This window comes from Haliotis asinina, chromosome 3 (assembly GCF_037392515.1).
Source record: "Haliotis asinina isolate JCU_RB_2024 chromosome 3, JCU_Hal_asi_v2, whole genome shotgun sequence".
Taxonomy (NCBI): Eukaryota; Metazoa; Mollusca; class Gastropoda; order Lepetellida; family Haliotidae; genus Haliotis; species Haliotis asinina.
This window is the reverse complement of record NC_090282.1, coordinates 24,903,160-24,927,381: the sequence shown is the minus strand read 5'-3', so window position 1 is coordinate 24,927,381 and position 24,222 is coordinate 24,903,160. Positions and strand designations below refer to the sequence as shown.

Below are 24,222 nucleotides of genomic sequence, written 5' to 3'. Positions count from 1 at the left end.
CATGTCCATGACTCCCTCTCATGACACCAGGGAGTCATGATGACTCTTATGTTTTCATGTCTAGGGCAAACACTGATAGACATTAAGAAAAGCAAGAGGCAAATTCACCACAAGGGTAATTTGGTATTTTTCCAGCATTTTAGGGGGTATTCTTTTCCCAGTAATTTAGGGAGTATTCTTTTACACATGTACAGTGCCTGCACTTTTTTATGTAGTGCCCTTGAATCATGGGTCTTAATGATGTGATACAAAGTTAACAGATGCTGAATTAACACTGATCCAGATATACATAACAGTTTTGTGGAAAATATGCTTACCTTTAAATCTTGTAACAAATATTCTGAGGGGTCTTTTGTATCCATACTTTTACAGAAATCTTTGTATGTTGCCATTTTTTCTTCATTCATTTTGCTAAAAAGAGCAAAACATAAGAATGATATAAACACAGAATTTCCTCTGTAGTTTACATGTCATGAGGTCACTTCTTTGCTTTGAAATTACGAGCATAGAAAAAAATCAACTTACTTGAAACACAGACGTATGATTAAAAACCTGTGAGGAAGTGCAGATAATAGTCACTCGTAAAAGAATGCAGTAAGTTCTTCACAAAAGATCAATAATTTATTCACCAGGAACACATAATATGCAATTCCTCATAGTTATTTTCTAAGGTAATGATGCCAGTTATGTGACTGTGGTCTATATATGATCAAGTCTGAACTTGAACATTCAGTGATCAACAAAATGAGCACTGATCTATGCATTAGTTTTCATAATTCAATTCCTACATTACAAGGTGACTGAAGGCACAGGGTGATCAGCATGTCATGGTATCCCAACAGTGTGGATTGCTGAGTGTTGGCTACACAACCAACAAACATTCAGTGCAGTGTTACAATTTAAACAAAAAAATTTCTGATCATCCAATCCTCACTTCGAATTTTACATGCACATCATTTAGGCTAAGATGGTGCTCTCACCTGACTTTCAGAAAGTACAGCAGATGGTAGCCTATCCTGGGCTGCCGGATATACATTTCCCCTAATAACTGCAGTATCGGATGTCGACGTGGGTCCTCCTCCGACATTTGACTTAAAAACCTAAAAATGTCAAGAGAAAAGATTTCAGATGCAATCCATAAATTGCATGAATCATCGTACAGCTTGGATGATAAGCTCACCAGAGAAACCTACGTTCATACTTGACTTCATAAATATTGCTTCAGTCAACATAGTTTAGCCAAATGAATATTACAAATTATATGTTGAACAAATGCTCACCTAAACATAACAAATATTGGCGTTCCTATTGAATCTTCTATAGATCTGAAAACACAGAAACACAATTGAAATCTAAAATGTCATGAGGGAGTGAGTGAGTCAGTGAGTTGAGTTTTACGCTGCACTCAGCAATATTCCAGCTATATGGATGCACGTCACATGATGACAATGATTCTCTAACATACTGAAAGGCAGAGTACACATGGTGAGACAGACTAGATTAAATGCTGATTAGATCGCAATTACATTTAGATCATATATGTAAGCAGGTTAGCTTAATGTAAGATGAATGTTGAAAGTGGTGCAGATAATGCAGAGTTTTTAATGTATACCCATAGATTCAACAACACAAAATTCAATTTGAAATCAAATGCATGGCATCAAAACATGTATCAGAGGTGAAATTGACCTGTGAAACAGAATTTAACTTACTGATCATAATCTAATACTTTCGACACACACAAAAAAATAATTTTCACATGACAAAACATGCCCTTTGGCCTAAAGTGGTGCAGACTGTGAAACCTGACTGAGCTGTAAATTGAGCGTTAACTTTATATGAGAGAGTCGTGTGTTAATTATTTATAGGGACTAAGAAATGTGACTTACTCTTCATCTATCTCCTGAGGCAAAAGGTTCAAGTTAAACTGGGGACTGAGAATCTGGCACAGGCACACAGCCAATGGAGTCGCCACATCCTGGTCGAAGTCATCCTGCATAGAACAAGACAGAATCCTTACATCCGACTTTATTCAATAATGCCCAATGAAATGTTATCACGGAATGCTGACAAAGTAAAGACATCCCATGGATATTTGTAATGTCTATCAACTTTTCTTGAGAAAATGATCTCCTGAGACTCTTGCATAAGGCCTCCACAGGTCACCCCTAGTAAGCTAGATCACCTACCTGTTGTATGACGGCCTGCATCAGACGATCAATGACTTCACACTGACTCTCCTGGTCTCTGCCAAGACAAAAATATCTAAAATTAGCATTAAAAATGATGTTGTTACACAGTGCCTTGAAATATTACATAACAATTAGAAAAAGAGTGAATCATTTAGGACACAGTTGTCTGTAAGAAGTGACACACAAAGAACGAAATCTTGTCAAATTGTCATAACATCTCATAGACAACAGGCTTCGAGAAATGTAAGGAACATCAAGTTGTCAACAAGAACAGTGACAGTAACAAAGTGTACAAAAGGTGAGAGTGAGAGTGAGTTTAACTTACGTCTCATTCTGCAACTCCTGAGTGAACCCTTGGAGTTCTTCAGGTAGTTGATGAAGATGCTCAGATATATCCACAGGTTGAAAACGTGGTGGCTCGGGTATGGGTTGGAATTTCATTTCTTGCTTTAACTTTCCTGAAAGAATCATTGCCATTTGTAGCTACGTTCACATCCTGGGAATTATACAAATTAGTCAAAGTGGAAAGATTATTGTAAGTCTATGTTATAGGAAGAATTTGTGGTCTTTGTGCTGAGGTTGTCTTGTGCAGTCACTTTATGCATTTGGATGCACAAAGAAGCTTTAATCCCAATGCAATACTCCAGCAATGTAAGTGTGGACCAGACAATCCAGCAGACCATATTGCCAGAAGCAATTAGGGTGTACTGATAAACTATCAACTAGGTAACTGAACCAGATCTATTTGGTCATCTTAATGACAAAGCCAAAGAGATATCACCAGTTCTTCTCACATCTACCAGTCTTCTCTGAGCATGCTCCTAAGAGGCCGCAATCATTAGATTAGATCTGAGCATATAGCTCATAATTTGTATTTCAGGTTCATGGTCTAGATATATTATATGGAGTCAAGATGGTGATGTCACTTCTGAAACAGAGAAGTGGTCGCAAATTGGTGCAGGAGATATATCTTACTAGAATGGAGACATCAAATCCTGGGTGTGCTCCATGATATGAAGTAAATCAAAATCTGATATTTAAAATACAACCTTCTGCTGTTTGTAATACTTGTTTACTTGTTACAGAAAACTATTCAAACAGTTATAGAGAATGTACCTAAAGGAATCTCATCTTCCTCATCACTGAATCTCGCATCTGACATGTTGTTGTCCTCTACATGATTGCTGCCGTTGTCCAAGTCTATTACCTCCCCTTTCAGTGCTGATTCCTCTTTGGGTGCTGCAATAGATGATGACAGATTGAAGCCTGGAAGACAGTTTCCATGACAACCTTTGTACCAAACCTTTCCCATTCACATTGACTCCTGGTGTAAAATGGATGTAAAATTGGCAAACAGCCATAACTGTGATGGTAAAAACTATCTGTATCTAAATTACAGTTATTTCTCAGATCATTATTTTTTCCTGTATGGATGGAAACAATTCTTGATTCTAAGAAATTAACATTTTAAGTTGGAAAAACTTAAGTTGGACAAAAATATGTGAAGACCCTCTACACAGTTATGTATATCTGTATATACTTATAAACACATGATATTATATCGTCTTCAAAATTAGAGTATCTTGATGAAACAGGGACCAGAATAACATGAAATCAAATGGAAGAGCAAGCAAGGATTTTCAGCTAGAAAGTATTTGAAATGGTTTCCTACCTTCTGGTGAACAGAACTCTGCAAATTTGTCGCGTAACAAAGTCCGGAGTTCTCGGTCCAGTTTGGGATTATCAAACAGCGGGGATAAAGACCTGTGATGGTTAAAATAAATATGCTGGGATTTTTAACAGCTGAACTTATAATACAGGCCCAGTTTCACAAAGCTCTCGAAAGCCTAAGATATAGCAACCTTTCTCGCAGCATCCATAGCTCCTGTGTTACAGTATAGGAGACACAATGGCTACGAGAAAACTTACGAGATCTTAGGCTTACGAGAGCTTTGTAAAACGGGGCCCTGAACAGGATTATCTCTAAGAATCAAGAGTCACATTGTTGGCTAAAGCCACAGACTTGAGGGGCAACAGGGTGAGAAGAATACTGTTCATTGTACTTTCTCTTACATGATATGACAATATACTCTGAGATATTAATATAAAAATGAGTTGGTTTATAACTAACACACATAAATTTCAGATTCGCTCAACTTCAATGACTTAAAATATTCAAGACCACATGTAACATGTTTCATCTATGATAATTGATACTTACTGTAAAACTCTTTTCTCCAGTATCGTTTTCAAAGATGTAAAGATACCCTGGCGAACTTGTACTGATAACATGGGACAGTAATTAGTCAGGATCTGAAACAAACGTCTCTTACTACTCATTTCTGCTTAAACAACTGTAAATCTTGAATTTATATCATTTACATTGTACAGAGTTAGAGAATAATTTGTGCCAATGAAGGAAAACCTGTAAATCTTTTCATAATAACATAACTGTGTGAAAAATTTGATCGTACAAACCTGTAGAGGTTCTTGAGTCTTTGAAGACAGTTGTCCTTTGAGTACATATGGGCATTAAAATGTCCATTTTAAGACCTACGACAGTTGTAAACTATATTCTATATTCCCTTGTCTTGTGTGACAATCCCTACAGGGCCCCAAGTGCCCCCTACAGTGAAGTGCATTTGGGGTAAGTGAGGTAACCTCACTTTTCATGCAGAGTGAATGAGACAGAATAAGGCGAGGCAGGTGGCCGTACCCCAAGGAGGATGATTCTTTTTCAGTATAAGTCCTCCTTGGGGTACAAAGTGCAAAGCAGAGTCTGGAAAGCTCCATCGGCTTGAGAGGTACTACTCTGTCCACTGTGGAGAACTGACTATGATAGGGAATCCCTCTGTTTCTACACCGCACTCATAACAAGCCCATCTCTCCTCATTCTGAATGAGTTGAATCCCCACAAGAAGCCAGAATTACATCTGCAACTGTGTCAAAACCAGCTCTGACTTCCTAAGGTTGATAATCCACCCCAACTTGGTGAGAGTATCCATCACTGACTGTGTGTATTCCCTACTCAGGTGGGTGGCGAGTACTCTGAGGAGCCAGTCGTCCATGTATGGGAATCATAAGTTGCCCTGTGCCCTGGTGACTTGACCTGGTAAAACCAGGAGTTTGGTGAACACCCTTGGCGCTATGGATGTAAACAGGAGCACACAAAACTGAGAGCACTTCCTGTGGAAGGAAAACCTGAGGTATTTCCTGAACTGTTGATGCATCAGTACATGGAGGTATGCATCTTATATGGTGACTGACGTGAGCCAATCCCCTGCTTCTACAGAGGAGATCACTGAGTGCAGTGTCTCTTTCAGAGAGAAAATATTGTTGTTCAGACCCCTGAGGTTGAGAATGTGTCTGAACCCTCCGTCCTTCGAAGTGGAAACTAGCTTAGACAGGCCTACATGAATAAGCAGAAAAAACGCAGGCTAACCTGTGTAAATAACAGTATAATATACAGAAAATACAATGTCCATGCTAAATAACCAACCCAGACTTACAGAAAGTGAAAATGACAAGGCAAGCCTAGCTGACAAACATATTATATACAGATAACCTAGCCTGGTGAAAGAAATGCTAACAACATAAAGAAGCTGGGCGGTTCGCCATCTTGCCTGCCACATGGCTGGAAATGGGAACCCGACTGGCAACGTTACAACAATTAATGAATGAAGAAAATCAACTTATAAATTCCATCTAGCAGCCATGTGAAAGACATGGAACCATATAAGACAAAAAGGTGTTTTTTGCTTTGTAAATAACTATATTAAAATATAATTACAACTGTAGGCCTTTAAATTTTCATTCTAATGCTTATATGTACCCAGAGGAGGTGTTCTTCTAAAAATCAACACTCAACACATGAGAGGGTCAAGACTACGAAGCACATACCCTACACAAGAAGTCCAGCAATGTGGCGGTGATGGCAGGATGAGGTCGCATTGAGTGATACATCACCAGGATAGCAGGCTCTGCAGCAAGGAGAAGACATCGTTAGTAAACACAATATGATTAGTACTCATCACTGTAATTTCATAACTGAAAAATGGCATCATCCATTCTGGGAAAATCTGCATGACAAGCAATTAATTTAACCACCAGGCTGTCCCACATTAACCATGACAAGGGCTTCTACGTCTACTAAATCTTGGAAAATTCTAAGCATTTTTAATATTTACATATCATCATTAAATACATTCTTGCCTTACTCTTCAAAAAAAGACTGCAGAAGTCAAGATCAAAAGCTTGCTAACCTAACACTCGCCAAGGTAGTTCGACTGAAGACATCCGGGTGATTATGTCACTGCAGTCTCTCAGGTGGCCACATGGAAAAGTCATTCCTTTTGTTGAGAATGAAGGGTAGAGCGACGATAGCGGGGAGGTCGAGATGACTTGATGACAAGAGGTATGTAGATATCTAAAATACTTAGATTTTACCAATTTTAACTAATCTCTTATCATCATTATATCCATCTTATCAGACAGCACTGGTAGGTTGGAAGTTTTAACCGATGTTCATCCAAACAGACCGGTGTATCAGACATATGGAACAGTGATTGCTTGTGAGTCTGCAAGCAAAACAAAGACCATAAACACGAAGCCAGTAACAGGAACAACAGGTGAGGCACGATCACGACTGTCCCGACACTAAGGTGACAAGGCTCCAAAAGAACAATGCCTTGTACCTTAGTGAGTAGAAGGATGCACCAGTTTAGAGGTCCAAAACTCTGAAGCTTTTCAACATCCTCGACTGCCACATCTCAAAGGTAGTGGCTGGCAAAAACAGTATTGGATTTCCAAAAACAGCCCTCCATAATCGTAGGAACTGAACAATTCCTATGAAGAGTTAGTGTGGAAGCCTCGGTGAGATGTCTTAGTTTGGGGAACAAACTAGGCCATCAGGGTGTGACCAAAAGCAGTTTCAGTCAAGTGGTTTGTCTTATCTTTGTGTTGACTTCCGTTAGTAGTACCACAGGCGGGAATTCATAGGTGTTGAGATTCTCCCAAGACATGGAAAGGGCATCCAGCGCCCATGTGGCTGGATCCAAGACCGAAGATATGTAAATTGGAAGTTGCTTGTTTTGGCTCATGGAGAACAAGTCTAACATGGGCCTATCTCAGGACTGGCAAAGGAGAGTGAAAGCATCTGCAGGAACCATCCACTCTGTGGAAGACTGTTTGCCAAGTCTGGAGAGAGCACCATCTCATTGTCCATGGCAATGAGGAGGTTGGAGCCAGTGAAGCACTCTTGCCAATGAGACACTGTGAGGATCACTGCTTTCAGTTCCAGACTGTTGATAAGCCAATCTCCCTGCTCCTCTGGCCACAGCCCCGAGACCATGAGGCCGCCCAAATGAGCTCCCCATCCCTGCAAAGAGGCATCCACAAACAACTCCTGGTCCGCAGCAAATACACTCACAATCAATGGGTAAGTCCACCAGAGAAGGTACTGATGTAAAAGCAAAGGTAGTGAAGTCTGGTTTTGATATCATCTGCTTCTATGAACGTTTTCAAGAATCTTTGGAGAGGATGGAGCATGAGTCTCCCCATGATTGTGACATCAACAGACAGAGAATGCCCTGCCGATCTCTTAACTTGAGGACATGGGTCAAGCCCTTGTGGACAGTGTCCAATATCTTCATCTGTCGGGAGGGATTCGGAGGATGTCCTGGTGAGCGAGGAACAAACCTCTTATGAAGGTGAATCTCCGAGGAGCCTCCATGTGTGACTTCTCCAAATTGACCAACCAACCTAGTTGAAGGAACAGCCAGAAAGTGAACTCTTTCTGTTTGATGAGCCTTTGACGATCCCAGTGAATCATAAGACAGTCGTCTTTGTAAGGACTGAATTCTATCCCCCGCAGATGAATGAAGAGAATAATCGGAGCTGTGATGTGTGTGAACAGCAACAGGGCCAAAGAAATTCCAAACAGGAGTACCTGCCATTGGAAATGCTGGCCGATGAAATGAAAATGAAGGTACTTCCTGTGAGGCTGGTATATTGGGACATGTAGGTAAGTATTCTGGATATTTAGGCTGATAAGTCTCCAGTTGAGATCTTGGACCGAAGCTGGTCCAAAAAAAACATGCAAAAATGAGGAGGATTCACAAGGTAAAAATCATTGAACATGGCCATATTGTGAATCACTGACATATTGTGTGTGTTTTTCTTCGGGGTCATGAAGATTGGCGAGTAAAACCCTGGATTAGTGTTTGGGTCCTGTAAATGATCATGATGGCTTCCTTGTCGAGCAGAAGTTGAACATTTCCCACTATTTACTGATGTTGTGTCTTGGAATAAACTCTTGACTGAGGCAATGTGGTCAGAGGCGGTTGTCTGCTTAAGGAAAGCTGGTACCCAAGTTTCAATATGTTGACAACAAAGGGATCCTCCAGGAATGTCCAGCTGGGAGAGAAGATCCCCAGTCTTCCGCCTACAGGGGGCAGCAGGTCCCAGTCGTGGATGTCAAATGCGTCACAGGCGGTTATACTGTTCCATGGTGACAGCCATAGGCTTACCCCTCTTACCATAGCTGTCTGACTCTGCCAGGATGACAGACACAGGAATGCTTGCCAATGTAGGAGTTGGCTTTGGGCGTCTGATTAGAGTTACAGATGGCCTGAAAGGACTCTATCTCTGTGGCTGTAAATGAAGAATGTTCCTTGTAGATCCCCCAAATGGCATTGTTAAACAGGCACTGAGCAGAAAAGGGCTGATGAAGCAACTTTCTTGTAAACTCTGGCTCATATGCACATGCAGAGAGAAAGCCTTACCAACACACTGGAGTGATATTAGCCAATGCCACTCTCATGTGATCAGCAATGTCACCTAGAGTGCAAGATTACTGTCTCATCATCATCGCGACATGATCAATCCTGGAAATATTATCTTCTTCCAAGTCCTGTGAGATAGACTCAAAAGCAGAGGCCAAGGCAGACAAAGGACGCAACATTTTCTTCAACTCAATGTCAATAGCGTCCAGCTTAGCGTTAGGAACTCGATATGAGGAGACAGGAGGAGAGACAATCCAACTCTTCATCCTGAGCTGTGGCCTGGTCCAAAAGTCCAAAGAGTGAATAGGATAATCATCTCTGTAAGCTTTAGCTTCCCTAAAGTTATGATTTAGAGATAACTTGACAAACTCTTCATCAAGCGAATCAACCAAATCTCAGACAATAGGGTGAGGTGGAAGACAAAGATCTGTTGAGTCCCAAATGGTAAGCTTCCTATCCACACCAGAGGCTGGAGAAGGGAACAAAGTCTGAAGCCTATCCACCATTCAGTCAAAAACAGCCTCCATACCTAAGTGTATCTCAGAGTGAGATTGGTCCAGAATCACTACATCATCTGTAGTTTCCGCATAATCCAGCAGGAAATCCTTCTCAGAGCAAGGCAAGCCTAAAGGAGATCTACTTCTGTCAGCATGCCTGGAACCATTATTGTCCCTTTTTAAGGATCGTGAGGAACTATCAGAGGTAGTGGAAGGGGGTGGAGGAGTAGACTGAACGGCCACCTCAGGTACTATGGGATGAGACTGTTGAGGGGATGATGAAGACAAAACAGGAGGACCAGAAGGGGATGGAGGCCTCATCTGGGTGTGTTGATGTGACTGGGGAAACATTGAGTTCATAAACTTGTATATAACACTCAGGTCAACACTCTGAACTGGAGGTGCACCATAGTTCTGTGGAATACCAAAATTCTGGAACACCGGTGGGTAATTCCCTACCTGTTGAGCTACACCAGGCTGATAAAAACCCATCTGGTTAAATAAGCCACTTCCTGGTCTGGTAGACAACTGCTGTGGTATGTCAGTCGAAGTTTGTAGACTGCCTTGCTACTGTGTGCCAGCCTGTAGATGTGTGCCATTGGCGGTAGATACACCTCAGGGGATAGGTGTGCTCTGTCCAGCCCACAGTCCACGATACCACAGCACATACCAAAGTTCATGGACTCCACTCAAGAAGCCCGAGAGCAGAAAAACTGGTGAGCGAACAACCGAAAGAACGAAAAAACTTAACACCGGTGAGTACATCCTTCTTCAAAGTCAGCAAACTAAAAACATACCAGGCAGTAAACAAATAATGACCACAAGGCAAAATATACACCTGCTGTTAAAAATTATCTACAGTAGAGAGATCTCAAATCCAAGTCTGATTCAGTACACGAATAAGAAAGGAATGACTTTTCCACGTGGCCACTTGACTGCAATGACCTTACTGGTCACCTGGATGTCTTCAACTGAACCATCTTGGTGAGTGTTAGGTTAGCAAGCTTTCGATCTTAACTTCTGCAGTCTGTTTTCGAAGAGTAAGGCAAGCATGTATATGATGAAGATACGAGGTAAGTGACAAATATTTAGCTAATTTTGTTTACAGGCATTGATGGATCAGAGGTTGACATGACTGTGTGGAGAACTTACCAATATTCATAATGCTGTCTCTCTCAGGAACAAACAACAACCAATCATAGAAGAGAGCAAGTTTAGCGTCAGAGGCTGCCACGTTGGACTGGAAAAGAATATCAGGACAAGACCTAATACCAAGAAAACAGAGTACTTGTATGACTGTAATACAGGTTGTAAATTCAATACCACTTTCTTGATTTTTATTTCTCATGATAAATCAGATTTCCAACACTGGTTTAAGTTAGCTTATCTACAGTCATATAAAACACATGGGACATATAACATGGAACAAAGTACTGCACTGAGGTATCACAGGCAGCCTCTTCCTCGATGGACAATCGGGACACTTTGTGTTTATAAGATACATACTCAAGTCCAGTTAACACAATTTATTTGAGAAATTGTTCAGTGGAGTAACAGTAGCATCACACTTCAATTTAAAACGTCAGCTCAATCAAACCATGAAATAATGTTTACTTTTATGAAAAAAGATGGTCTGATGAAAAGACTTCATTAACACAAACATCCTCTGCAATATTCAAGGTGTATGACGGCAGTCTGAAAAGACTTCATTAACACAAACATCCTCTGCAATATTCAAGGTGCATGATGGCAGTCTGAAAAGACTTCATTAACACAAACATCCTCTGCAATATTCAAGGTGCATGATGGCAGTCTGAAAAGACTTCAGTCTGGACTTAACATTCCAGCTGGTACAGAAAGGTCATGGAGCCTGATAACATGATCCATTTGGTCTCCTTAAATCACTTTAAACTGACCCTGAATATGGCTGTATGTCTGCACACAATGATTTACCCTGTCTGTAGTGAGTGAGTTTAGTTTAGTTTTACGTCGCACTTGACAATATTCCAGCTATATGGCGACGGTCTGTAAATAATCGAGTCTGGACCAGACAATCCAGTGATCAACAACATGAGCATCGATCTGCGCAATCGGGAACCGATGACATGTGTCAACCAAGTCAGCTAGTCTGACCACCCGATCCCGTTAGTCGCCTCTTATGACAAGCATAGTCACCTTTTATGGCAAGCATGGGTTGCTGAAGGCCTATTCTACCCCGAGACTTTCACGGGTCCACCCTGTCTGTAAATATTCTAGGCTCTCCTCACAGGTAGACATGAGAAACTATTCACATTACACAAATCACAGGTACCACCTAATCCTCACGTTACGAATATTTTCCGAAAACTCAAATGAAGCTGTAAGACCTTTCATTCTGTAATCATTCTTTACAAGATACATGGCACTTACTGTACATGTGGTGAGGAGCCAGCCAATCACAGCCCAGCGTGGAATGATGTCAGAACACAGGAGCTCATTGGATGGATGGAACACAGCACAGATGTAACGGATGAGATCACACCGGAGGGACTGGCTCTCAGGGGTTGACAGGTACTGGAATCAGAATCAGGAATCAGAATAGTGCATCACTATCACCTTTTTTCAAGGTTTTATCTGAATTGCAACTGTATTTCTAGTACACAGTAATATAGAGAATGGAAGCACAAAACCAATTCATTGTGTCCACAGGGATGCACAATATTAGTCATTTTATCTATGACTTTGCTACAAGTTTGGGTGTTTCTTTAAGAGCAGTTACATACATCATTTCATCCCTTAGTCCATGTGATCAATGATTCATTCAAGGCTCTGAAGACAAAACATACAGTTCCCTTCACTGTTATTAACAGGCCCTCGTATTGCTTTCAAGGACCCTTAAACTAATAATTAGGGGACGCCTATGTTTGTGAGTTGAACTAAAACCCTGTTGTAACTTCTACTGTATTACTATAACCCTGTATTGGCTATCGAACATTTAACGCTGGGCAACAGTTATCGCCAGTATGTCATATTATGCGTGAGGAGTTCCGGGCAATTACAATTTCTGTGCTTTTACCCCTCGGTATCTGACAACAATAAGGACAGCAAAGGAAAATTTGATAAGTATTAAGTGTTACCTATTTGTATTTCCATGATTTCATTTGCCCGGTAACTGTTATCGCAATAACTGTTTGGCAGCCTGTAAGTCTTTCAACACGTAAACGGTGTGTTCATCAGTATGTCACTGTCATCAAGGGTCTTAATATTGTGTTCTGACACTTGCAGCAAGATTCCAGCTATATAGAGGTGGGGCACACCCGAAATGAGTTGCACACAATGGGACATTGAACTAGCCTCAGAGCGATAACCTAACAGTCAAACACATGGCTACACCACTATTGGGGTAATGTTAAACAAATGAGTCAAATAATACTATCTGTCAGTTACATCTATGGTTATGTAACAAAGAAAAATTCATAGTATTCAGTCTCACAATACATAAATCCAATTACATTAGCTGTTGTGAGATTTGAACACTATCAAAACAAATATTGTGAAGAGAGGTATGATCATGCGCCCATGGAATACAGCACTACCTACTGTATTATATTTTCTAACATACAATGTTACATTGTTACCATTCATATTCTACATATATAGATGAATACATTTTACATATATGATTTCATAATACTTTGAGCAAATCTGTTGTATGTCTATTATGTATTAAGTCAGCTTGTTACCTACCTGTCTCTGAAACCAATCTTGATATCTTTTCTGCTGCCCAAATTTCACCTAGAAATAACATATGGCCCAAGTAAACAACTGATCACCCAATTGGTGGTTGACATTCAGAAAGGAACTTCAATAAAAATCAATGAAAGTCAGAAAATACAATCAAATAATCACAATAAAGGTGCTAGTAAGAATAATGATTGAACATTGTGCAACTTAAGTCATGCCCTCTGTCACAACGTAACTTCTACAGGTTGGCAAGCATTTTGTACTTAGCTTCATTAGTTCTGTTTCAAGTAAATCTATTGGTTGTGGACAGGTGGTCAGGCCTATCAGTGCTAACACTACAACAGATAAGATACTAACATACCAAGGATCAAAGAGAAGAGTCATGGATTCAAACCAATGAACAGCTGTTCCTGCAAGTGCTATGGGAGGCAACTCTGCACAGGTCATAGTTTTGAAATTATTTCAGTATGTTTCAAAATTCCTCAGTATCGGACATCACAATCCAAAAAGGATAGAAGACAGGATTTATTCATACCTTCGTCAGCAAGAAGACAAGCTTGTTCTCCATGTCAGGAGTGAGACGTGCAATGAAGAACTTTCGGGATGTACGTGTTTGCAATAACTGCAGAATGCCTGGAGATATAAAAGACTCTCAGTTATACGTTTGTGTGTCAAAAGCCATGTGGACTATCTCACATTGTCTTACAACAGTCAAGCTGGAGTTTGAAGACACAGAGAAATATGGAATCTGAACAGGTTGATAAATTAAGATTAAGTCGGTCATTGGTGAGTTTTCTGGTTAGCAATAAAATCGAGCCAAGAGAAGCTAATCACAACTATAAATTTTTGCCAGATGCCATATTTATATTAACTTCTATTTCAACTGGATATGTATGTTTTTGACTAAGGGGAATGAGTGAAGATGCAGATCTACCTGTGAATGTCGGACACAATGCTGTTGGATTGTTTATCATATCCCGCCAAAATTTATCAAATTCAGGAATCCTTGCAACATTTTGAAGAAGTCGGATGAGATCCCTTCCAATCACCATACAATCAACAAACTGAAAGAAAAACATTAAAAACTTCAGCTAACACTAAGGTGCATACATTGGCAGATGTTTGACCTTCTACAAAATCATGACAGTCAAAAGTCAGACAGAAACAGATACTGATGTTGTCTTAAATACCTTGTCTGCAAGCCATTAAACATACAGATCTGGGGAATGCAAACGAAAGGTTGATAACATAAGCATCAGACCAAGTATTCATGGAGTGGTGGCTCCAGTCAACTAAGTCATATGCTGTTATCGTTCTTTGTCCGCTTTCACATGACGTGTATGGTGCTGGGAAACTACTGTTGAGAGAGTGAGTAAATAAGGCTCAATTCTTCTTTCATCCTAAATGACACAATATCATGGGACACCAGAAATGGCTTTACACGTTGTGTCCATGTGAGGCATCAATCCCAGGTTTGTGATGTGGTAAGCAAACACTTCAAGCTCTAGCATACAGCACTGCCCTCATTTAATCTGGCGGCAGGCACGCACACACGCACGCTGGCACACATGCACACACACCCAAGCTACAGTTTAACTTCAGGATTGTGAACCAATTGTGAAAACAGAAGTACCTTTTCTCTCAAAAGTCCAATACAAAGCTCCACTTCCTTCTGCCGCACAATGGACAAGCTGGGGTTCCCATGGTCCACAATGACTCTCAAAAATGTGTAGACAACTCCAGGGATGAGTTGGGGATTCTTCTCTAGCCACTGTCTGCAATATCACAATGCTGGTCAGCACCATACAGTGACATGGAGTTTCATTTGCTACAAGGTACTCCTGTAATATGCCACCTTAGTACAAGCTCAAGACTTGGAGGTTATTGCTGTATTTAGGTATATATAATGTGACTATATTACTTAAATAAACCTGACCTTGGGACTTAAAGCTGATATTAAAGGGTTGACAGCACTGGGAAAATTAAATCCACGAAAACCCAATCAGAAAAAATAATACAAATGGGAAATAACAGTGATACACAATGTAATTTTCGGAGTAAAATTGATATTTTACAGTTATCCTGACTCATGCTTATCTGCTTATCTCCTCCCTCTATGCAAAGATAGTGGAACTCTTCAAATCCCTTCAAGTCTCCTTCTTCTGAAGCAGACATACAATCACACTGACTCAAAGGAAGCCTCCCCTTTTCCTGCCACATCGGTCACATGACCAGCCCTGATTGTCACTCTCCATAATTCCATTAGCCTGATATGAGAATTGCAGAGAATCCAAAGTATCTGAGTATGGCAGTAGGGAAGGCTTGACGTCAGGAGTCTGGATAAGTATAAAATATCAATTTTATTAACAAAATTATATATTTTTCCTTATCCTGACTCATGCTTATTTGCTTACAGATGACGGAATCGTTGGTGGGTCAGACCACAATTGATTCTGTTAGCTGCCATATAAGTACATACAGTACGATCTCCCCCTTCGGGAACTGTAACAGTGGTAATTCAGTCCTGATCTTCCAATATTCATCCGTGAAATCCATGAAATAGTGAGGTGGGTGGGTGTGAAAGGAATCACCTCCAGTCGAACTTCTGTTCTTGTGAAGTGATCGCTGAGTGGAACGTGATGATATATAGATCAGCTAGCATCCTGCAAGTGTTTAAAGCAACTGCATGTCCAGATTCCTATCAAGACAACTTGCAACCCTTCACTTGTACACGTATCTTCATTATGAGTACCAGGGGGGAGGCATCCAGTTCTTCTGTATGTCAAGATTCCTATCAAGACATGCTGAAACCCTTCACATTAATCACAAGTGAGTGTCTGATAAGTATGTGTCTAGGGTGAATAAGACTGCATTGTCTTACCAGTATACCGGTTTATCGCAATATGATTATGAAACAATATATATTGCAATATGCCTTCTGATAAACGTTATATTGGACATGAAAATTTGTGATTTTTTTCTGATTATCTTATAGATTTAAAGCAACTCTATCCAGACATTAATCTACAATGAACTTTGGGTTAAATATATCACAATATGTATCGCAATATATAGCAGAGAGGGTTTCAGTTAAGTGGGGTGAAAATTTGTAATTTCGTGGAAATGAAGTATGCACCATCACTTTTGCAAGAAAGTGCAAACCCCACCTCTCAGGCAAGCAGTGGAAGAACCGATGTTATTCACGTCCAAAGCAATCTTACAGATCAAACGTTACTGTGACTCCTTTCAGGAACCGCCAGAATGTCTTTCTCTAACATGACAATGCTCAACATCTTACAGCGAAATTCACGTCACCTGCGAACACTATGTTCAGGTTCTTGCATGAGACGTCGTAGGACTCCTTCAATGGTGACATAAGGTCTAGCCCAATAGTAATCTAAGATGTAATCTCTGGGTCTGAGAAGACAACTTCCTTTTTCCCCTGATGTAAGCCCACGACTCACCGATGAATCATTTCTGTTCTTACAGTGAATCTGTGGTCTGAAAGGTTGCATTAAACGCTGTCCCTGTGCCTAATGTCATAGTCATCTTTATTTTTGCGCGCATCCCTGGAGTAGTTGTAATTCTGTGAATGCTTCCACGCCCACCTGCATGTGGAGACCACATCTCACAAAGATCACAAATGATGACGATGTCTGTGACAATAAGGGGATGCAGGCAGTCAGTGAATCCTTGCAACTGCAGCAGGACACATGTGTGCTCGCATTTATCAATGAAGGGTGCATCCTCTATACTGCATTGAGGTGAAACAGCTGATGGTGAAGATCTTTGTGAAAGGAAACATTCACACAGTATGCATCTTCTTCATTCGTCCCGTTGCAGCTGTTGAAATGTCACGCAAGGTGACCGTAATACTGTAAACAGCCAAATTATCGCAACTGTTTAATTTTCGCGAACTTCGCGTCTGACTTCACAACACGAGAATAAAAACATGCGATAATATAGATATATCATACACTCTATTCAGGTAAGTCAACAACACAAAAACAATACAGGTGTCACTGCTCAATCACGTGTCACCGCTGGGCTAATCTGGATTAACACGGCTCAATCACGTTCTATTTTCATTGCTCTAACACCTAATTAAAAAGGATTAATTCTGAAATCAATTACATTAATTTGTTGTTAGATCACTTCGCAAATCTCTTTATTTTATAACAGCTCAATGGTCACGCACCTGCTTGTCATGTAAAAACATTCAGGAATGCCCCTGTAACAAGATCACCTTGCGAAAATAAGAAGGCGCGAAAGGTTTAGTGACCATCACTCGCGAAAATTTAAAGGCGCGGAAATAAGACAGTTCACGGAAGTTGTTGATGGCTGAAGAAGTCAAAATGCTGTGGTGGCTGTAGATTCACAGAAGCATCTGACGTGTTGACTAAAGATATCGATGTCCGCGGTGAAAGTAGACACTCTGAAGGTTGCAGCATCGTTGTTGATGCAGATGTTGATGTTGAAGGTCTCGTAGATGCTGCATGTTACACTGATTCCCTGAAGTTCGCTTCAAAATAAGGGAACCTCAAGATATTTCAAGTGGTCCACTATCTTTCGCACAGAGGGAGGAGATAAGAAAATAAGCATGAGTCAGGATAATGAAAAATTGATTTTAACACACTGACATCAAAGTTAACAACCAGTTTTACCAGGGTAGTGCACACCTCAACTCACCTATATTCTAAGAACATATCCAACATACTCTCACACAGCCAGATGTTCTTTGTAGTGACATCTCCACCTGCAGAAACACATCATAGAAACTTAATACTATCAATTAGGAAGTCTAACTTGACCATAATTTTTTCCCTTTTTTAGACAGCTGTACCTAATAATGTAAGGACAAAAATACTGTGCTGCCAAGTTAGTTCCGGTTGTTTTTGTTAATTACATAAAGTGTATATATGTATTAAAACCTCCCTCCCTCTGATAAAAGAGGTTGCTCATCCATAAACTTTTGTCCTTATCTGCTTCACCAACTTCTAAACATGCCTCTCAAAGAAGTTAGCTGTACCTAATGCCATTCATACAGTATTTTTGTCACTCTAAATTTAAGAAGTTCATATTATACTACATTATACTAAGTACTACAAACTACAGTCTCCAGTATATCTTGTAGACTTGGTAACAATACTGTAACCGTATCAAGAGAGATCATAGAGCCATTCTGAAGATTAAAACACCATGTTTCCCTTTCAGAGCTGAGACAGACAATGACAATGTCTGACACTGCTATGTTTAGAATGGAATGCTCAAGGATGTAGAGGAAATACCTGCAATCTGTCTGATGAGAGAGCTGCAAACACTGTCAGCGCCTGTCACATTGTTTTTTACCAACTCTTTACACAGCCACACCAGCTACAATACAAACAACATTTGCTATAACACTTTACCAACAAATAATCTTCAATGTTCTACAGTCCATCCATTGAAGGCTTATGATAATCAGGACCAGAACTGATCTTCAGCAATCCATTGTTGGTGCAAGAAGCTAACAGTTTTAGGTGGTCAGGCCTGCTGACCTGGTTGACACATAAATTGTGTAACAAGCTGTTCACGCTGTTGATCACAGTATTGTCTGGTCCTGACTCAATAATTTACTGACATAGGCATTTGGCTGGAATAGTGCAGTGTTATCAAACAAACCACTGAATCCTACTCATGGCAGTGACACCATTGGTTCAACATATTGGCTTACTTTCATTCAGTAGGATGTGCCCTGATGTTATCTTGCTACAAAGTTGTTTCATAAAATGTGTAAGTTCTCCAAATATTTAGAAACTTGTCATGACAACCTTATTTGGTGTAGTATATACCGACACAATGATGACTACAAAATTGTACTTCCCTGTTGTCAATTATTACAGAAACATTAACGTAAACTATTTTCATACTGTATATCTTTACTGATTGATTATGTATAAATTAACCTAACTAAATGTATCTGCTGTAGTAGTTCCACAATACATGTAAAGTTGTACAAATTCCAGCATGACAAGTTTTATGTCTTTTCTTGAAACACAAACTTCTATGAATTCTGCAAGATCTTTGAAGTAATTGTCTGCAGCAATCAATCATTAGTAATGACATTACAATCAAAGGTCACAAGAAATTTAACCCTGAATATGCTGAGATGTGAAATGTTTCCTTAGACCTGCTGGTACCTGTGTAAGAACATTTCAATGGACAGATTATCAGATATCATTATTGTCAAATGTTTGTCACTGAGTTTCTGACAAGTCCAAAACTACTCAAGATACAAATGTTCCAACTTGTGAGATTTCCAGGACACTTATGAGTGCAGTAACTAACATATAATCTCTGCTCTCTCAAGCTGCTGCCACATATCTGGTCCAGGACACTTATGAGTGCAGTAACTAACATATAATCTCTGCTCTCTCAAGCTGCTGCCACATATCTGGTCCAGGACACTTATGAGTGCAGTAACTAACATATAATCTCTGCTCTCTCAAGCTGCTGCCACATATCTGGTCCAGGACACTTATGAGTGCAGTAACTAACATATAATCTCTGCTCTCTCAAGCTGCTGCCACATATCTGGTCCAGGACACTTATGAGTGCAGTAACTAACATATAATCTCTGCTCTCTCAAGCTGCTGCCACATATCTGGTCCAGGACACTTATGAGTGCAGTAACTAACATATAATCTCTGCTCTCTCAAGCTGCTACCACATATCTGGTCCAGGACACTTATGAGTGCAGTAACTAACATATAATCTCTGCTCTCTCAAGCTGCTGCCACATATCTGGTCCAGGACACTTATGAGTGCAGTAACTAACATATAATCTCTGCTCTCTCAAGCTGCTGCCACATATCTGGTCCAGGACACTTATGAGTGCAGTAACTAACATATAATCTCTGCTCTCTCAAGCTGCTGCCACATATCTGGTCCAGGACACTTATGAGTGCAGTAACTAACATATAATCTCTGCTCTCTCAAGCTGCTACCACATATCTGGTCCATGACACTTAATGTTGCAAATGAAAAGTTAATCATGAGTCTCTGAACTTTAGATGTGTTGACTGCCTGCACGTCTTTGAACTGATTTCTTCAATAAAATTTGCATTTCAATTGGTAAATCTCCTTCAAATTAATTTTTTATGACCTTTTAACAACAATTTACCTGAGCTCTGGCAGTTTCCTGAAGTTTTAACCACTTTTCATGGATCACCATGTTGACATTCGTCAACACCATAGTGAGCCCATCTCTAGATATCAGGACCATGTCACGATATGTCTGAAACAGTGACAAGAGTAATATATCAGTCACACTACAAACCTTGACCTTACAAAACATGAAAATGCTGACAGTGCTGCTTTAGGCTGTCAGAACCTAGAGTCTACCATGCTAGTAATTTGCCTAGACAAAAGTTACTTCCATGGAAATCAAGAAAATAATACATCATAAAAGCCTGTAAATAGCAAAAGGCATTGATATATCTACAAAGTTTTGCAGAAAAATATTGAACGGTTTATGACTTATGCTTTGGAAAGAAAGCCCATCCGTCCCTTTACATTAAGTCCAAAACATTTCCATGGAAACCATGAAAACATGAAAATAAAAAACCCCTGAAAATAGCAAGAAGCACAGCCTTAGTTTCAATTTGTTGCCAGCCAACTGTGGTCTAAAACTATTGACCGGTTTTTGAGTTATGCTCCAGAAACATAATGATTGTAGATGGATGGGCAGACGGACAGAAGAGGTGACGACTATATAAAAAGTAAAAGACAACACAAATCTTTTATAGTACTAAAGCTGATCAGTCATTGAATACGTTTTTAGATGAATCTTTCTGGGAATGCGAGTTCTTGTGTTAGTAGCAAAAAATAATTTCAGAAATCAGAAAATAATGAAGGTATCATTACATAAGTCTATAACACCCACTTATTCAATCCAACAAATCAACAATAAACATTCAATAAATTCACCATCTTTTTCGGTCATAAAAGCAGAAACAACAATTCCTGACCTTAGCTGCCATCTTTGGGTCCACCAAGATGGAGTAAAACTGTCCCAGTTGTGTCTCCTCATGTTGCAGCTGGCCTTTGCTCACCTGTCATCAGGGAAACAATACTGTGTAACCATGCAGTATGCGTCACAGTTGTAGGAATGTTATGCATAGTGATAAGTACATGTTCATAATCAATACCCATGAAAATCCAGGTAGAGTAAGTCTTCAGCAGCTCATGCTTGCCATAAAAGGAGACGATGCCTGTTGTAAGAGGCAACTAATGGGATCCGGTGGTTAGGCTCGCTGACTTGGTTGATACATGTCATCAGTTTCCAATTGTGCAGATCGATGCTCATGCTCTTGATCACTGAACTGTCAGTTCAGACGATTCTTTTACAGACTGATGCCATACAGCTGGATTATTGCTGAGTGCAGCATAAAACTAAACTCACTCATTCCTAAGCAGCACAAAATTATTATCAACAAGAGCATTGTATCATCGATAGTACTGTATATAAACTATTATGATCGTGATGATGAAACAGAGTTACAATTCACACAGGCAACACACAAGTTAGGTCTTTCTTCATGTGATACGCCCAAATTATGTTTACTGCCTCCATGGTGTAGTGGTTAGAGCATCTGCCCAGAGCTGAAAGTCGCGGGTTCGATACCTGACAGTGTCATGCCACAAGATGGTAAAATGTGATATTTGATGGTCCATCCTGGCACTCGACATCAATGGGTCACTATTACAGGACTGGTCAGATCAGAGTCAGTATAATGTACCCAAGGGGATATTCGTACTGATCTACAGCATGGTATCTCAGTGAGCAAGCACCATAAAACCAGCTTAAGTGTGGGCTGGTACAAGCAGGCACACATACACATGCATGTCATCATATGAGCGAAATAACCTTAATACCAAGCTACAACCCATTTCACCTCATCTCCAAATTATGTTCAATATGTGATGTGTAATATGTCGATTTCTCTCAGATATTGTTGGCAATTTTGCTCAAAGTTTATTCTCCTTATATTTATAGATAACTGATCGATATTCTGTTAACCATTACCGATCTCTAAGATCAATGTCAATAACCAGCCCCATTAGTTAGTGTAATCTTGTATCCTTAATTGAGTGAAATAATACTCTGTATCCAAGTCAAAATGCCACTGTGTTCCGATTAATTGAAATAATTGAAAATTGGTCGCAATGACCAAGCAATCGATCACATTTTCTCATAATCGAACATAAGGAACATATCTCCGAAGTTGTCAGGGCCTGAAACTGTGTTTAATTCTTAGAAAACTCACTTTATAAACTCAGAAATTGAATATGTCAGGACTGAATATTTCTTGTTAACTCCATAAATTTTAAGTTCATGACATATTAGTCATCACTTCAAAGTAGCAAGTTGCATCTTGTTGGATGTATCTGTAATAACAATCTGAATAAGAACATCTAAAATATGACGCTAACCCAGAAAGTAGCAAAGTGATAACTCTTTGTTACTTGATCGAAAATTTTCACAAAAAATATTTTGACTTCTTCTGCATCCCAGTGATTGAATGAATCTATTTCATTGCGATCTTAATGCTACAACAATAATCAGTTCAGTTCTATATAGATATGTCTAAAAGTCAATTCTTGACCCAGCAAAGCTAAGCACTGATCCACAGTCTTGCCTTGTTATCAAATGTTTGGCAGGACAATCATGTAAAATAATACTTGACAAGAAGTCAATAAGGCCACCTAGATACATTTCAGTTGATGTTATTGGACATCTATGTCATGGTTGAGGGAAAGTTGACACTGTCATCAACTTGATACTCCACTTTTTTGCTAAGCCTGGTATACACATTCATATATAAATGTGTTAGCGGTGGCAGGATTTATCAGTTCATTCCTTAAATCTGCAGTAAATGGCAGTAATAATGACAGCAGAAATCTGAAAATGAATCATGGATCCCTAAATGTTCAGAATTCATAAGAAAATCACAATAAAACAAATCAAATTAAAAAAAAAATCCATATTTTTCACAATTTCCGAACCAAAGATACTTGGTGTGGCAAACTAGATAAATCCTTGCTCTAGTGTACAGTGCACTCTGCCTAGTTTGGACAAGCCTGGGACTGACTAAAAAGTGTGAATTAGACAGCAGTCCGAGTTACACAAAAATCTCCAATAAAGAAGGATTACATCAAGATTCAGTCCGGTCCATGCAGCAATCAGAGAAAAACAGAGTCCGAGCTGGACAGAGAGCACTGTAATGTGAAACATGCATCATCAGCTAACAATGTCATCAGGTGATGAGGCAGTCAGCTTGTCAGAAAAACTGTTTGATAACAAAAACGTGTTTAGCAACAGAAATGTTTGGATGCCAACCATGTGTAGCTGATGAGAGTAACAAGGTCCTTGCAGGGAAGGATACCATATTTTATAGAAACCTTTATATCATATTACCATGTAACACTATCCATGCCAGTGACATCTATACCAAAACGTTGCATCATAATATAATAAAGCATCCTACCTTTCTTATCATCGGTACTTATTGACTTTAAAATATCAATCAAACAGGGTTTAAACTAATGGCTCTTCTAGTCCAGTTCTGGATGTCTTATCCACATGGCCCTGGTCAGCAAGATGACACATAAATGATATTGCCTGTGGAGTAACTTCATGCTCTCATACACACAATCAAGACTATCCCCATTCTTTTTGCAGGTTGGTCTTCAATATGAATCTAGCACCTATTTGGAGGGTAATGTTAGGGGTGACAGCACCACACCCATCCCTGTAAGTACTGTATTTGTACTTTTACACTTACTGGGTCATGTTTCACCAGTTCTTCAGTGTGTACCAGTACTTACATGTGCATTCAATGTGTCATTGATTTCTCTCTCTGAGAGGCCAGTTATAAGTGAAGTCAGAGAACTGTAACATTTCTCCAATCTCTGAAAACAGAAAACTCAAGGTTTATGAAATTCTGATGATGAAAGTTAGCGTTCGATCAAAATATTTCTTTCAAT

At 39.7% G+C, this 24,222-nt stretch overlaps 1 protein-coding gene across 1 annotated transcript in view; it reads right to left on the bottom strand.

Moving 5' to 3' along the window:
- Window positions 1-24,222, bottom strand: part of LOC137277724 (integrator complex subunit 3-like) — a 35,425-nt gene that overhangs the window by 10,263 nt on the left and 940 nt on the right. Inside the window, exons 2-22 of the mRNA XM_067809614.1 lie at window positions 24,064-24,147; window positions 21,204-21,287; window positions 20,357-20,470; window positions 18,483-18,567; window positions 17,884-17,950; window positions 14,828-14,969; window positions 14,129-14,258; window positions 13,730-13,827; window positions 13,198-13,245; window positions 11,881-12,024; window positions 10,624-10,711; window positions 6,093-6,172; window positions 4,414-4,505; window positions 3,865-3,956; window positions 3,309-3,431; window positions 2,518-2,650; window positions 2,190-2,247; window positions 1,890-1,993; window positions 1,281-1,325; window positions 981-1,100; window positions 318-411 (exon numbers count right to left, since the gene is read on the bottom strand). Coding sequence (XP_067665715.1) covers window positions 318-411; window positions 981-1,100; window positions 1,281-1,325; window positions 1,890-1,993; window positions 2,190-2,247; window positions 2,518-2,650; window positions 3,309-3,431; window positions 3,865-3,956; window positions 4,414-4,505; window positions 6,093-6,172; window positions 10,624-10,711; window positions 11,881-12,024; window positions 13,198-13,245; window positions 13,730-13,827; window positions 14,129-14,258; window positions 14,828-14,969; window positions 17,884-17,950; window positions 18,483-18,567; window positions 20,357-20,470; window positions 21,204-21,287; window positions 24,064-24,147 — 2,025 coding nt within the window. The remainder of the gene's footprint in view (window positions 1-317; window positions 412-980; window positions 1,101-1,280; window positions 1,326-1,889; window positions 1,994-2,189; window positions 2,248-2,517; window positions 2,651-3,308; window positions 3,432-3,864; window positions 3,957-4,413; window positions 4,506-6,092; window positions 6,173-10,623; window positions 10,712-11,880; window positions 12,025-13,197; window positions 13,246-13,729; window positions 13,828-14,128; window positions 14,259-14,827; window positions 14,970-17,883; window positions 17,951-18,482; window positions 18,568-20,356; window positions 20,471-21,203; window positions 21,288-24,063; window positions 24,148-24,222) is intronic.